This window comes from Fopius arisanus, unplaced genomic scaffold, assembly GCF_000806365.1.
Source record: "Fopius arisanus strain USDA-PBARC FA_bdor unplaced genomic scaffold, ASM80636v1 scaffold00004, whole genome shotgun sequence".
Taxonomy (NCBI): domain Eukaryota; kingdom Metazoa; phylum Arthropoda; class Insecta; order Hymenoptera; family Braconidae; genus Fopius; species Fopius arisanus.
Genome location: NW_011887743.1, coordinates 137,739 through 153,637, shown reverse-complemented (window position 1 = coordinate 153,637; position 15,899 = coordinate 137,739). Strand labels below are relative to the sequence as shown.

Genomic DNA, 15,899 nt, shown 5'->3' with positions numbered 1-15,899 from the left:
ATAACTATAAGTTTTGCCCGGCGATAATAATAATAATAATAATATATAATTTCCTACGGTGTTGTTGTTTTTCTATTGCTTTCAATCTATTTAAGCGGTTTAATTTTCGATGGTTATGACAATCCTATTTTCTTAGTAGATTGATAAAAGGGCACGGTTTAATAAAAAGTAGAAGATTCTCCGGCTCATTATGTAATCCTTTATTCAGGCCCTTGTGTAACCCAGCATAGTATACTTCAGGGTTTGCTCCCACACAATATGATCCATCCCCTTCTGGGCTTCATGAAACGTAACTAATTGCAGTCAAGCTAGTTCTTAGAGGCTACTTTTTGTAAAAAAAAAATCCAAGTCTAGTCATTCACAATGATCCAATCACTCTAACAGTCTATCTTTCAAAGCTTTCTCGAGCGTGCTTTCTCTTCGAAAAATTGGTCGGCTGCAATGACATAAACAAAGTAATGGAAAGTAATGGTAATAACCATTAAATTACACATAAGTTCTCAGGATCAACCAATCGACATCGATCCATCCTTTATAAGTTTTTGTTATTTTTCGCCCATTTATTATTATTGTTTTGCCTTCGTCAATTTCTGAAATTGGTAATTGTTTTGAAATGCATCGTCGAAATCTACTGAGTTTCTGTCTCGAGGAGACCTTTTGCCTTCGCAAGTAAGTCTTGTGCAAGGCTCTATCAGATGGGAATTGTCGAGAGACCATCTGGGAGACCTTTCTCTGATCCTAGCAAATGTTTCTTTGAAACGAGATTCTTTTCTTTCTCCCGGTGAACTTTCTGAAGAAGTTCTTCGATGATCTTTTGAATCGGTACCACGGATTGATTCTTTCCTCTCTCTACATTTTGAAGATTTAATTAGCTTCTGAGAACCTTTTTCAGAAGTGCTGGAACAGAGATCGGTTAAATTCACAATTCTACGTTCTCTGCAGTGTTGATCAGGGCACACTTGGTTATTTCCTCCATAATCTGTAATATTTATATATTTCCTTTCAATGATATGATTTTAAGGCCCGCTTGGAGTAGCTGGTTATCTCGTATAAATAGTTTATTTTTCTTGTTCTTTTATCTGAAACTGGTGCAGTTCTGCATGAAACAAAGCTGCAGCAAATAAATGCATGTAGACTGAAACATACATAGAAAAAAACTAAAATGCAGAGTCTGTACTTTTTCATTAAAATGGGAGGATAATTGTAAAAAGCACAAATTAGAAATATCTGATTTGATCGACTTGGGGAGGGGGGAATAAAAGAATAGTATATTGTTCCTCTAGGGGAGCAAAGTATCTTTATTTCCATGAGGCACATGATCTTTCATTCTCGTAGGAACTGGAAACTGCGATCTAACCGAGCGAAGCGAGGTGAAGGTAGCGATTAACCGTCAACTTAGCGAATGAACTGAAGGAGGGTACAAGAAGTAGGATGAACATTACAGAATTTTCATGTTCGGTACTTTTTGTACCGCCCCCTCCCCCCTATGTCGACCGCTAAATAAACGGCTGATCGCCACGTCAATTCATTGCGATCTAATTCGGAGACATCTGCCAATTATAAGGTAAAGAAATTAAAAATTTTTGAGAGAAGGAAATATTGCTGGTGTTTTGCACTCCAACAAAACACGGATTATATGCGGAAGCCGATACACGGCATCCCTAGATGAGAGACGCTGTTGGGTACTCGCCTTTATCCTCCCTCTCTTGGCCCTTCTAGTAGTCGTCCGTAGTAGAGTGGGGTCACGTGGTCACCAGCCTGCGCGGATACGTCCGCGTCTTTCGTCATAGAGGAACTCTCAGCAGCAAGATTTCAACCGGGATGCCGTGTATCGGCTTCCGCATATAATCCGTGTTTTGTTGGAGTGCAAAACACCAGCATTATATGCTATTGGCCGATACACGGCATCCCTAGATGAGAGTGTTGTTTGATTTCTGCTGGTGACCACTCAACGCTATGTGATTAGAGGAGAGTATTATTTATTCTCTGAAGGTGTTTTAAATTATTTAAATCTTACATGAAGAGTGACAACTTTTATAAAATTTGGTCTTTAGTTATGAAAATACATATCTGTCAGCTTTTCAAATAGGAACAAAAGTCTTTGATACTAGACTAGTTCTCTCTATAGTTGGAGTGTCTATCCTCCTGCAGTAATGCTTTCTAAATGTCTCTGCGCATTTCCAATTTCCGCGTGACAGGATCTCTTCTAGGGGTAGGTTATCTAGCCAGGCTCTAGATGCGACCGCTGAACGAATGCTTCCCGCAGGGGCTTCTATGCCTGCGTTTTTAAGAGCAGAGCGGATCCATCCACCAATCGTGGATCTTGAGGCAGGCTGCAGAGGTCCTTTCAGGGAGATGAAAAGTGCGTCGCACTCTCCAGCGCTACGTCGAGGTTCTGAGCGCTTCAGCATTGCTCTGATCATAGTTACCGGGCACAACCAACGATTGGGATGTTTTAAGAGGCGCCAGCCTGATTGCCTAAATGTGGACCGATCAGTCTTGGATCCAAAAGCTGGCCAAAAGATCATTTCCTCACCTAAGTTGATAACCGACTCCTTGGCGATTGACAGAAGGGTCAAGTCGTGGACCCTCCGACCTGAAGCTAAAAGGAGCAGTGTTGCCGTACGCCTTGAGAGTTCAAACAAGGTTAGGTCTGGCGTTCCACGGGACAACCAGTTCATCACGATCTCAGCGTCCCAGATAGGAGACCTGATCTCCGGAGGTCTGCTGATATTGATGGCTTTTAGGACCTGTCGTACCAAAAAATGTGAAGTTAAATCTTCAGATGATCTGCCGGCACAGAATGTTGTTACTGCCGAGCGATGCAACAGAATGGTATTGTAAGCCAACTTTTCTCTGAGGAAGAGACCAGCTAAAACCCTGGCCAGCTGTGGAGCCTTAGGCGAGGTGGGAGCTATGCCCTTGTTCTCGCACCATCTTAGCCATCTCTGGATAGGGGCACGATAGGTACCGATGGTGGATTGGCGCCAGCTGGTAGACAGTAATTGTCTCTCTGGAGAGGACCAGTCGTTGGTTAGCGAGGTCCAGCCCCAATCTTCCACACCTGGAGACAGATTTTTTCCACCTGTGGCGGGGGGAGTCCCGTGGTCAGGTCTAGCAGAGTTTCCTTCAGATTCTGAATTTTTATTGGCGGTGAAACCGCTCTGCTGGCCAGATCTGCTCTCCAGAATGTCTGTTCCCACTCGGGGGCTATTACCAGATAGGTTCCCTGGCACTTGTTGAGGTGTGCTAACGTTCTGGGTAGTAGACTGGGCGGAGGGAAGACCCAGGCTAGCTTGAACCGCCATGGCCGACTGAAGGCGTCGTGAAAGGATGCGGATTGATCGGTCGAGTCCAGTGAGACGTAGTGAGTGACCACTGCTGACCTTCTGCTTGCGAAGAGGTCGATTTCTGGGGCCCCCCATAGTTTGAATATCTGTTCGGTGGCTGCTGGAAGGAGGTGCCATTCTGGGAGTGGCTTTCCTCTGGAGAGACTGTCGGCAATCCCGTTGTACCTTCCGGGGAGATACGACGCGGATAAGGTGATTTGGAAATCGTCCACAAGCTGAAGGAGACGATAGGTTAGCTCCAGGAGATTGAAGGACTTTGTTCCACCCTCTTTCCTTATGTATGCAGCTAGTGACCTGTTGTCTGTCTGCAACATGACATGCGAGCCCTGAATTTGAGGGGCTACCTCGCGTAACGCTGAGAGAGCTGCAAACATCTCCTTCTTGTTGGAGTGCCAGTCTCTCTGCTCGTTTGTCCAGGTCCCTGCCATATGATGAGATCCTAACTGGGCTCCCCAGCCGCTGTCCGCTGCGTCCGTCGTCAAGAAGAATTGGACTGGTGGCTTGTGGAGTGGGGAGTTCAGGTGAACTGCCTCCGACCACCACTTCAGCTCGCTTTTTGCGGTTGTGGGGATATGGAGTTTTTGGCGAGGTCTCCTCTGGTTGAAATTCGTTAAAAAGATCTGTAGGTAACGAGAGTGGAGGCGCCCTCTGGGTATCACGTAATCGGCGAAGTTGAGGTGCCCCAAGAGTGTTTGGAGTTGCTTTAGACGGCAGACTCCACTGGACTTGAGTTCTTCTGATAAAAGGTGGATCTTGCGTGCCTTTTTTACTGGGAGGGACATGCGGTTCTCCACAGTATTCCAGGTTAAACCTAGGAAGTCCAGTTCTTGGCAGGGCTCCAGGATGCACTTGTTTAAGTTGACGTGCCAGCCCAAAAACTCTAGTCTCTTCATTGCCTGGATGGCTTGAGAGTGTGCTGTGGCTCGGTTCTGGGAGGCCAGCAGGAAGTCGTCTAGGTAGACGACGACCCTCACACCTTGTGCTCGAAGGGTCTCCGCAACCCAATTCGATACCATCGCAAAGGTGTGAGGGGCAGATGAGAGGCTAAAGGGCAAGCTCGTCATCTGGTAGAGCTCCCCGTTGTAAGACAGACGGAGGAGCGACCGGTGGTTCCGCACCACCGGTATGTGATAATATGCGTTTGATAAATCGATTCTTACCAACCAATCTCCGTCCTGGAGAAAGTCTGGGATCTTGTGATGTGAGATCAACTTGAATTTTTTGGTCCTTACGTGTTGATTGAGTCCCCTCAGGTCGAAAATTGGTCGAAACTCTCCGTTGTTCTTCGTTATTAGGAACATGCGGGAGATGAAACTTGGTCCAGGGTTGTGAGGTCGCTCTAGAACATTCTGAGACAACAATAACTGAATTTGGTTTGACATGGCAGATGATACCTTTGTTTTGAAGGGAGAGGAGTGCCAATTTGGGGTGAGAGTTGGTTTCGAGCACAGGGGGATTCGTGATGCTGAGATGATTTTTAAAACTGACTGTGGGGCTCCCAGCTCCTCCCAACGCTGTACAAAAACTGACAATTGGCCTCTTGAGAACGGCTGAGCCGTCGGGTAGTCATTTATCCTCTGGTTTCCGAAAGGAATCATTTGACCTGGGCCTAGGCTGAATCTTCTTAGTGTCACCCCTTGGTTTAAAGCTCTGGTTACGCGACACAGGACTCGGCCTCGTGGTGTTACCTGAGAGTGTACCTCTCCCTGTACCCCGTTGAAATTCACGCTTGAATGTTGGCCTTTTAGTTGCGTAAGATGGGGTACCAAGCCAATTCTGAGGTCCTCCTAATGATTGAATCAGGGGATTCAGACTGTCCTTGCCAAAGAGGTAATCCACACTCGGAGGGATTTTCCTCATGGCGGCCTGTACGTTCTTATTCTGGACCTCTGCTAACAGGCGCTCTCGTCTGATCTCTACACATTCGGCCCTCTTTCCGCAGATAATCTGAAGAATTTGCGTGAAGTTGGACGCCATCTTCGATTCCGGGCCGAAGGTTGAAGCCAGTCTGTGGAACAGCGTGTCAGGGTTCAACTCAGTAGGGTTGTTGGATGTCCAATTGACTACTTCCTGAAGACCCTCCTGCAATAATTCTTTCTGTTCGAGAACGGCATTTGCCAAACTTGCGAGGACTCGTTCTGTTGGGGCGACTGAATCCCTTCTCTTGTCGAGGTGGCAGAGCTCCTCGTTTATTTTCAGGTCGGTGAAGCCTGGGTACGCTTGAAAATACCTAAGCGCTTTAGAAAACCTCACCTCTTTCCAAACAGGGGTGTTGAGACGTTGTAATGAGGCCAATGTCTCGAGACGCTTCGGCACTGCGGGTTTGATTGCCTTGTTTTCGTCAACGTCTGTCTTCAACTCACCAAACTCTAGTACTCTGGGTTGCACGGGCCTCGTCAGGAAGTTTTCCTGCCCTCGATCCGATTCGTCTTCTGTCTTTTGTTGATCCTGGGGGAGAACCATTGATGCCAGGAAGTTTATCTGGTTCTGGAGGTTCGACAATACCTCGTCATCGTAACGGCTTCGTTTTGCGGCCGGGGACGAACCGATGCTTCGGTCGCCATCTTTGATTGGAGAATTTTCTCTTTCCGAATTTTCGGGATTTTCCGAGTCTCTGTCGTCTTGGACTATATGATATATACTCTCAATGTCACGAACAGACTCCTGTGACATTTCGGAAATGACTGCGAGCGTAGGAAAGAGAAATAATACACTTCTAAAATTACGACTATGTCGAGCAAAAGTTTTTTGGCGTGTTAACACGGCGAAAGTACTCAACGCTATGACGAAAGACGCGGACGTATCCGCGCAGGCTGGTGACCACGTGACCCCACTCTACTACGGACGACTACTAGAAGGGCCAAGAGAGGGAGGATAAAGGCGAGTACCCAACAGCGTCTCTCATCTAGGGATGCCGTGTATCGGCCAATAGCATATAATATACATATGCTCCATGTGCTGCGTACGGAATAATTTACATTCAACATACTTCCCCTCCGCCGCTCCGCCTCTCTATGGCTGAAGTAACAGCTGATCGCCGCCTCAATTTTTCTATATCTCATTTGGAGACGTCTGTCAATGTTTCAGTATTTAAAAATATAAAATCATTTTTCAGAGAATGACTTTGTAAAATAACGGCCCACTAACCGCACAGGAAGATACTTTTTTTTATCGCCCCCCCCCCCCTGCGCTCCATCAAATCAGATATTTCCAACTTGTGCTTTTGTATAATTATCCTCTCATCTTAATGAAAAACACGGACTTTATATTTTTGGTTTTTTTTTTTACTTTTTTCCAGCCTACATTTATGTGGTGCAGCTCTGCTTCATGCAGGATTGCACCAAAGTTTCAGATAAAAAAAACTATCTATACGAGATAATCAGATACTCCAACCGGGCCTTAATTACTAATCTAATCTCAGAAAATAGTGACTCTGTACTCAAGGACATGAATACATACAATAAAAAATGATGTATGTTTTACTTTTTAAAAGCTAAAATTGTATAAGTTATAAAACTATCTATTCCATGGGCGAAACCTAATTCAATATTGCGACGTTAAGCATACTAGTTTGCATGAGGTTAACTGAGTTACATAGATGAAAACTAATTGAACATCGATAATTCCAACACAATATGTAGATGGCCGAAAAGAAAAGCTGGCAACTGCAATTTTTTGGAAGATGAACGTATTATGAAGTGATATCACATTTGGAAACGTAACAAGTATCACGTGTCTGTCTCCAAACTTTACGTCTAGGCGATAAACCTCATAAAATTGATCTAATCGCGTCTTGTGAAATAAAGAATACATAGTTGGAACGTGAGCATATCACTTTCACTTTTGCAACTTTTTTCCAAGCTTCAAATTGAATAATTTTTCTCTTTATTCGCAAATATATTACCAATGTCGAGACCGCTCATGTCGGGCTTTGGAAAATTATGAAGTTGAATATTAATTTTATTAAAATGGTTATTGGCCTATCAGCGGTAATATTCAAATTGAAAAGATCCCATCTGAGAAGTAATGATTTTGAAAAAATTAGCACAACCTGCTGAAAAAATTTTCCCTCCCAATAAATGTATCTTACCAACTTTCCTCTAAACGGCAAGTAACGGCACTTAACGTTCGGAAATAAGTATCAATTACAAATAAAAAAATTGTTATCGAACTACATTAATCTTCAGTTTCCTTTACTAAATGAGTTCATCATCACGATTACCTTCATTCAATGTGCATTTACAACAATGGCAGTTCGGTTTGTCTTTCCTTAAAATATTGGCAATCCTCTCTCGAAGACTAAATTCATTTCTTCCTCTTTCTTTGCTCACTTTCTTCTTTTTTTTCCCCCTGCCTTCCTTATTTTTATGTGGCTTTTCTAATCGAGTTGTCTGCTGCTGTTTATCCCGCTGACGCTTAATTTTACGTGCTCTTTTTTTCTCTCTCATGCAAATAAATGATGGGGAACGTGAAGAAATAACTAATGACTCTTTTCCCAATTTTGTGCCCATGTAGTCAGTGCTGTTAGTTGTCCAACCATATTCAATATCTGATTGTCTTTGGAAATGATCAGTTAGGGGGCAACGATCATCACATGTTTTCGATTCCTTTACCGACTTCCCTGATAAATGAAATCGATTTTTATATGCAGATATCAACGCGGCGACTGAAATCATGGCCATAATGAAGAGAATAAAAATTCCGAAAGCTATCCAAAGAGTTCGGAAGGAATTGTCGACTGTGGCATGAGGTCGTTTTTCAGATCTGAAAGATAATTTTGTCATTAGAAGCATGCTAAAAAGAGGGTCCTTTATATACGAATTTGCAATTTGAAATTACCAAAAAATTCATAAACGAATATTATACAATTCAAGCCCCTTAAATATCTCAATAAATGCTTGTGAACTTGATGAATCGACTACTTTTCACCTGAATGGACAAACGAAAAAAAATCAATGTAGATGAGATTGGATTATGTCATCTACATTGATTTTTTTTCGTTTGTTCAATCTCAAACTTTGGGGCAAATCGGCATCAGTGCGCCTTGATGCTCTACCAAGGCAGATATTCTCGATTTCCTCCTTATTACAATAATTCCTTCATGAAAATTAAAAATAACTGACTGTATATTTTTACTCTTCCATTAGTCTTTGTGAAATAGATATTAATTTTTCCGTACTGCTTCTGACGATTTCTCTTTCGAGAATTCATACTGCATACTTTTCTAACTCCAAAACTCTTGTGGTTAGCTAGTCCTCGTCTTCGACCCGAACGCCAATTCTAAATGATTGAAACCCCATTTCACGAATATGGAAATATACTACCTCCGGAATATCTCTATGTGAGCCAGAACTGCACTAAAGTTTGAGATACAAATGAAACGAAATCAGTTTAAATTAAATAGTATAGTCTGGAGACTACTTGAATTGATTAGAAAGTAGATTGATATTGGAGAATCTCGTACGGCTTCTGACCTGAAAGACCCGAAATCATGACGACGTACTTCTGCTGGCTCTGATTTGAAATTGGATGTAACGATGAAATCTTTCTTCAATTGTTGCGGATGGCGTTCGATTGTGGGAGTTGGTAACGAGGAGACATGTGTTTTAACAGCTGCATGAGAAGTTCCGAGCGAAATTAAACTCTTTTTATTATTTACCTTCTTTCTTTTCTCTGAACCTATCAGAGACGCTCTTCTCACGAGGTATTTCGATTCTCTTTTGTAAATTTGTGGGTGAGTAAGGTTGCTCAGAATATCCACGAATCGTCTATTCCGTGTGATATAATTCGCAAGGTCAGGTCGGTGAAGGCAGCGGAGACCTACTTCCAGATTTATTCGGGCGAGTTCATTTTCATTCTCTGGATAAAAACAATGCAATGAGGTCAGTGTGAAGGTTTTATACTCTGCATTTGATATAATGCCATTCATGCGTTGTGCGTTTCTGATGACTAAATTATTCCACTTATCATTGCGTGATGACCGGTTTGATTAATTTCAACTAGGTATTGTAAAATTACTGAATACACCTAAAAAGTAATAAACAACAAATTTTTAAGTTTACCTGGGATAGTTCGATTCCATTCTTCCAATTTAATTTTGCAATACTCTGAGGTATTTTGAAACTGTGAATTTCCTTTTTCTTGTTTTAATGAAGAGGAAAGGTTTTTTAAATACATTTTCTCTAAAAGTTTCTTGCACTCAGCTGGATGAAGCTTCCTCGCTAAGTAATCTAGCTCAAGTGTATGGAAATCAGCCGCATAAGTAATTTTCCATATTCCCTGAAAATTTATGTAGAAAACAATTAATGACAATACGTTATTGATAAACATTGAATTATCTGAACACACGTAAGTAAATTACTTCCATAAAAAAGAAGAGAATAGTCCAATGTCGGGCAAATTTCATGGTACAAATAATTCATACAAAACAGGAGCACTTGATATATTTTTCTGTCATTCACCAGATTCTAACAATTGAGGAACGATTGTATTTGTGATATAATATCAACTTCAGGGTATGGGTTTATTGATTTACTTTAACCTTCTAAAAAATTATTTCCATGCACCATACTTCAGCGATATATTTGTGGATAATTGGTCCGGTGAGTTCTTACGATCATAGCGTTTTGTTAATTTCGACTGACTCAATCAATTGACGTTGCATGAACCATGGATTACAGATTATTGCTGTAAATATAAAACACATCTCAAAACACTCAATCGAATCTCGGCTCAGGAACCTTTTCGATAGGCCTAATTTATCTGAATATTCAGTAGTCCGTCTCGGCGACAATGAACAGGATGTTGAAGACAAAACGCCGCACATTCTCGAGAACTACCCTTTTGAACGGTATCATAAAATTTTGTTTCCCCTTAATGTTCCAAATTCTCTAAATATAGCCTTCAGTTGAGTGTCCTTCAGTTTCAAACCCGCAGACGGAGAAACTATAATAACTGAAAATATCCAGACTATCAAAAGCAACCATAAGAACATTCACCAGGGATCACCAAATAGAAGAAAAAAGGAAAAACGTGGAAAAAAATTGAAATATCACAAATTTACGATATGGTTGGCTGTTGCAAGTTTACTTATCACGTGCATAGTGATGATCACTTGTTGCAGTGCATTGTTCCCCCAAAATCAAATTATTAGGTGCATTCATATGATTAGATCGAGAAAAACATTAGAGTGGGTGAAAATCATTTGCAAATTCAATTTTGATTTCATTGCTCTCTCAGAATAGAAGTGTAATTTCGACATTTGAATAATGGCTTACTTTTCGGTAACAGTAAATATCTAAATATCGACTCGGAGGCTGGTCGGTGTCGAATAAGAGTAAAATTAAAGCAACAAAAGCCGCAATCTCCCGCAGTTACACGCGCACGATCATTATCCTATGATTGTCCTCTCGTTGCGATGCAATATAGCACAACAAGAATAGGCAATTCTGATGATACACCTTCCATCCAATGCTACACTTGCTGCAAGAAGAAAAGAAAGAAGGGAAAGAGGAAAAAAAAATTGAAGGATGTGCCCAGTCTCATCTGACTTCACTTCATATATAATGATGAAATTATTGTCATTCATTGAGAAATTCAACTCGGTGATTGAATAAATCATGTTATATGCTTTGTAGCAATTCGTATGGTCGACTTATTACAGTATATCAATAACGATGAGACTGTTACTGATAACTACAAATATACTACAGGTGTTCAGAGCTACTGTTTGCACGATTGACATTAATCTTTCGGAATTGGAGTATTTGGCTGCGCATTTGGATTCTTTTGAATGTCGTCGTTTAATCGCAGCTATGCATTATAAGACATATGATCTTCCTCAACTTATTGCTGGTGCAGGTTAGTGAGGAACTCGACTCATTCAATAATGCATATCTATATGAGGTATTCTAAGTTAAGAGTGGACAACCTCAACTCTCGGAGCTACTCCAGCTCCCGACCTCCATTAGCCAAAATTGTCCTAAGTCATAAAGTTTATGACTGTACGCCCTTCGGGCCTATGATACCCTGCAAAAACTTGATGTTGGGAAAGGGAAAATAGGAAAATTTTCAATTTTTCTAATGGAAACATTTTTTCAATTACTGCATTTTTCGCGGTTATTCTTTTGGTTGATTATTGGTTGTTTTTATTCGATTTTATGAAAAAAAATTATACCTTTCATAAATTTCTTGAAGAGAAAATATTGTTTGAAAAACAATGATTGAATATTATCATGTTATTAATAAACCTGACTTGACATGCGTTTTCACATTTTTTATTTATACATTTCCCTATCTCGGGGCCAAATTAAAATCCCCACACTTTCCACAATTAGAAACAATATCAGCGTCTGTTCATCTGTGGAGATATTGAACACATAATTTATTGAGGTAACCAATACAGATCGGTTCAGACTTTTTCTCCTGTAAGATCTCCCTCCAAATGTGTTTTTCACGTATTCGGCCTTTTTTTCCAGACAAAAGATAAAGGTAATATGATGTTTGAAATTCAATAGTTAGCGATGAAATTGAAAGTGGTATCATCGTAAAATTGAGAGAAGGAACGCTGAATTTGCCAATTTTGATTACCGTTAACGTTTTGATTCATTTTTATAAATCACGCGAAGTTGTTAAGAAAATAAAAAAATATGTCTTCCACATCTTGTCGAGGTTTCATATTCTAGAAACGTTCCTTTTGCTAAAAGCAAGGCAAATTTGACATTTTTTGACATCACGAACCCACTACACAATCACAATCAACTACACAATCAACATGACTATATATTGTTTGTATATCACGCTCTATGAGAGTTTATCGAAAAAGTGTAAAAGATTCCTCTTTTTCCAATCTGAACTCAATGATTTTTTATAAAAAAAATTCAGTGAATTAGTGGTACCAAAAAGGGAACTTTCTCCACAGGCAATCGTGGTTCTCTAATTTTATTTCTCTCAATTAAGGTTTGAACAGTTACAAAGGTGAAAAATTCATAATTGTACAATTATTTCGTATATGAACTTGAATATACTATTTGAATTCCCCCATGGGAAAACATTACCACATTAACCGATTAAACATCATTGATTTCAACATTGAATTTTGAGCACAAAATAATACCTTATTATCTTTTAAACGAACAATATCAGATCACTGAAATTATTATAATCTTTCGAATCACACCGACTATTTGACGGTATAATTTGACTACGTCGATTTCTCATCGTTTAGTTCAAAAAAATAGTTCAGAAAAAATTGAATAATCACATATCTCTCAAAACGGTGTAAAGAAATGGGAGCCCCACGATTTCATGTGGTGAAAATTCCCTCACTATATTTACGTAGTTACGCCCCCTCGCCCCTCCTGTACCGCATTTGCTGGAAGGGAGGGCAAAATCTCATTCGAAGGAAAAAACCTGCCCTGGTACAGTCATCCCTTTGACAGGAATGCCGTCCGACCGTGGAAATGTGCGATTAGAGCACTATAAAATTTAACCGCCGGTGCCCGGGATCAAACCCGGATCATTTGCATGCTAGTCTAGCACTCTAACCGCACTGCCACTACCGTCGGTCACAAGGAAATATATTTGATATTAGTAAATCTTATGGAAGTATTTACGCAGTGATTGCCAGATTAACTGATGGGAAGAACATGTATTTGGCAAAAGAAATTTTTTTTTCAGTGTATGGGAAACACTCCGGTGGTACAATTGAAGGGGGTAAGGGTTTCGTTGAGTTCACTCAGAACAGCCACATACCTTTATTGAGCAAAAATCACAGAACCCTGCAATATTTCTGTCAGTCCGTCACAAATTCCGATTTGGCTCGGAGTGGGGATTTTCGATCAATCTCTAAACTCTAAGTGCACTTTGATGATTGATTGTATATTTTTATATACAGCGAGACCGCCAGTGCGCTTCGCGCGCCGAATTTGAATTTATTCCGAAGTAGAACATGTAATATTTTCGATGGTGACTGTTCAAACAAAACGAACTAATTGATTGTTTAAATCAATTAGTAGAATTAATGGAATTGTTTATGTTGCCCGAAAATGAGTTAGTTTCGTTTCATCGTTATGATAAATGACGACATTGTTCCCAAGCAGAGTTATAAAGTTCGTTTTTGGTGACGATGTTGTCTCTGAAAAATGTAAAATTTCCCAAGACCGAAGTTGTTGTGGGAAGTTAAGTGTGCATGTACAACTGTTTTTATTCAATACTATTTGTAGTTCTGTCCGATTTTTTTTTGGACAAATGAATGGGGTCTGGGTGAAAAAAAATCACCATTCTGACCTCATTTACGGCTGATTTTTTATAAATACAATTTTGTTGTGATACACAGAAATTTGACATTTTCCAAATACAAATGCGTCAACAACTTCATGACTGTATTTGGGAACAAACCCTTTTGTTGGAATGATGTAATGAAACGAATCCATTTTCATTGCCATTACAAAAATCGGATGTGGTTTTTTGTTTTTGTCGTTGCATGCGATTGATTTCTGTCCACGACAATTAATTGCAATTGCAATATTGAAACTCATTTTACTTAGCAATCATTGATCATGATCAACCGAATAATTCCGTATATACATAATTTTTCACTGTATTACTCAACGAGCTCCAAGAAAAATTTTCAATGAACCCCACGATCGAACACGTGAAAATGCAACGTATAATTGACCGTGGTTGAAACATCTTTCCGAAGATCGATTCCTATTTCATCGAATGTTTGACCTTGGCTTTTATTGATTATCATCGCGAAGGCGGGTGTCAGTGGAAATTGGCGTCTTTTGAAGAAGAACGGGTAAGTATTCTCACAATACAGGGCTACACGGTGTATGAAAACTATTTCCCCTGCTTTATCACCGGTTAGAATCTGACAACGTAAAAGGTTGTTCGCGAGCTCAAGTACTTGTAATCGTGTTCCATTACAGAGTCCTTCATTGATACTCATGTGGCGTATCAGCATAACGACACAATTAATTCTTAATTTCAATTCATATGAGGGAAAATTTGGAGGATTCAAAGTATGGAGATATTCTGGGAGAATTTCATGACTTATGTCTCCGTTATCACAATCTTCTGCGCTGTCAATACTGGTATCTATCTTTTGATTTCTCCTGTTGAGTAACTCAATGACACGATCATTAATTTCGTAAACGTCTACATTCCGTGCTGATAGAATTGCCACTTTGGTTAAATCTTCATATCTCCGTTCATTAATAATGTTAGTGAATATGTCGACTGTATCAACAGATATTTGAGCAATGCACTGCTCTGGAGCTTGTATATTATTGTTATCATCGTTCAAAGTGCCATCTCCGACAGATAAAAGATATTTCGCAAATTCTTTCTCTTGAGGTAGAGCTCGCATATTTTCTGTTAAAGAAAATATTGTAAAGTGTTTCCACAATGAACTAAATTTAATAGATAAATCCACCAGTTCACTGCGCGTTGCATTTGATTTTACTGGAAGTAATTGTCGGAAGTCTCCACCAAGAATCATGATCTTACCGCCGAAAGGTAAATCATTGCACATAAAGTCACGCAGAGTGCGGTCAACTAATTCTAGAGCAAACCTCGGCGCCATTGAAGCTTGATCCCAAATCAAAACGTCGACTTCTCTTAAATATTTAGCTTGCTTTGACTGATTCTTGAAATTCAACACAGAATCATGGAAAATTGGAACAGGCATTCCAAACAATTTATGAACTGTTTTCCCTCGAGGAAGTAAAATCGCGGCAATACCTGTAAACGCCACCGTATGTAAACTTTTTTGTCTATAGCTCGTAATAAATTATAGAGAGTAGTATAGACGAAAGTTTTTCCAGATCCGCCAGGTCCATCTATGTAGCAGTATGCTGTTCGTGGTTCCTGTGATTCAACAACATTTAACAGCTCATCGACAATGTTTTGCTGTTTCAAATTTAGTTTCCCATATTGACTTTGACCAATAGTTCTGTGTTGTTTAAGTGGTATTTAATCATCACTTTCGATATTAATACTATAATCCAAGTCCATCAATTGTGGCATTATAGGAAACCGACTGATATCTGACCCTTCGTAAGATAGGAGCCGATTCACTTCAGCATAAGCTCTTTTTTCTGCTTCTGGTGCGCTGAACAGCCTTTGCAAATCTTGAGACATCGCTCCCTTATACTTTTCCCAGAGTACTTCGGTGTTGATGGGATGACAATATATCAAATGTAACGAGCATCGGGGATGCCCGTTAGGATCTCGAATAAAAATCCATAAAGAAATAATAATAAAGAGAGTGAGAGGGGAACGGTTATGTGTACGCGTTAAAATAACGATTAATTTCCCCCTTCGAGGTGGGTCCGAAATGAGTTAGATGGGTGGTGATTAGACGATATTAGGATTTTCCCCCTTCGGGGTGGTTCAGGGAGTTTAGGGTTAAGGTTAGGGTGAGTTTCAGGATCGGGTTAGGTCCAGCGAAAGACGCCGGCGCTCCAGGTGAAAGGGTTTAAGGGGCTGATTGGTACGGGTGGAAGGCCGTACGGGGTAAAAATATTAACAACCCCGACGGATTGC

At 40.4% G+C, this 15,899-nt stretch overlaps 3 protein-coding genes across 8 annotated transcripts in view; 1 reads left to right on the top strand and 2 right to left on the bottom strand.

Moving 5' to 3' along the window:
• Positions 1–214: 214 nt before the first annotated feature.
• LOC105270824 (uncharacterized) lies at positions 215–9,797 on the bottom strand. Its single transcript, XM_011312021.1, has 5 exons — positions 9,712–9,797; positions 9,413–9,629; positions 9,010–9,209; positions 7,573–8,114; positions 215–979 (listed from the first exon to the last, which is right to left on the bottom strand). The coding sequence occupies exons 1-4, from the start codon at positions 9,754–9,756 to the stop codon at positions 8,109–8,111; spliced, it is 468 nt and encodes a 155-aa protein (XP_011310323.1). The 5' UTR covers positions 9,757–9,797; the 3' UTR covers positions 215–979; positions 7,573–8,108.
• On the bottom strand, positions 1,963–4,651 carry LOC105273218 (uncharacterized). The gene is made up of 3 exons (XM_011315525.1): positions 4,511–4,651; positions 2,537–4,394; positions 1,963–2,478 (listed from the first exon to the last, which is right to left on the bottom strand). The coding sequence occupies exons 1-3, from the start codon at positions 4,649–4,651 to the stop codon at positions 2,456–2,458; spliced, it is 2,022 nt and encodes a 673-aa protein (XP_011313827.1). The 3' UTR covers positions 1,963–2,455.
• A 74-nt stretch (positions 9,798–9,871) lies between the features above and the next one.
• LOC105270801 (uncharacterized) overlaps positions 9,872–15,899 on the top strand; it is a 58,563-nt gene continuing 52,535 nt past the window's right edge. The window contains exons 1-5 of one of the 6 annotated variants that reach the window (XR_892598.1): positions 9,872–9,952; positions 10,031–10,200; positions 10,273–10,503; positions 10,641–10,954; positions 11,063–11,224. Coding sequence is in view for 4 of the 6 variants with exons in the window: in XM_011311977.1 (XP_011310279.1) it covers positions 9,911–9,952; positions 10,031–10,200; positions 10,273–10,539; positions 10,641–10,899 (738 nt within the window). In the remaining 2 variants the exon portion in view is untranslated. Of the gene's footprint in view, positions 9,953–10,030; positions 10,201–10,257; positions 10,540–10,640; positions 10,989–11,062; positions 11,225–15,899 lie in introns of those variants that run through there. The other 5 variants (XR_892596.1, XM_011312009.1, XM_011311989.1 and 2 more) reach the window with 5 other exon arrangements.

Coding starts and splice junctions, on each gene's coding strand:
- LOC105270824 (XM_011312021.1), bottom strand. CDS start 9,756: ATGAAATTTGCCCGACATTGGACTATTCTCTTCTTTTTTATGGAA. Junction 9,630..9,711: donor TTCTCTTCTTTTTTATGGAA/GTAATTTACTTA, acceptor ATAAATTTTCAG/GGAATATGGAAAATTACTTA. Junction 9,210..9,412: donor ATGGAATCGAACTATCCCAG/GTAAACTTAAAA, acceptor GTTTTTATCCAG/AGAATGAAAATGAACTCGCC.
- LOC105273218 (XM_011315525.1), bottom strand. CDS start 4,651: ATGTTCCTAATAACGAAGAACAACGGAGAGTTTCGACCAATTTTCGAC. Junction 4,395..4,510: donor TCCAGGACGGAGATTGGTTG/GTAAGAATCGAT, acceptor CTTGCCCTTTAG/CCTCTCATCTGCCCCTCACA. Junction 2,479..2,536: donor GGAGTCGGTTATCAACTTAG/GTGAGGAAATGA, acceptor GTCCACATTTAG/GCAATCAGGCTGGCGCCTCT.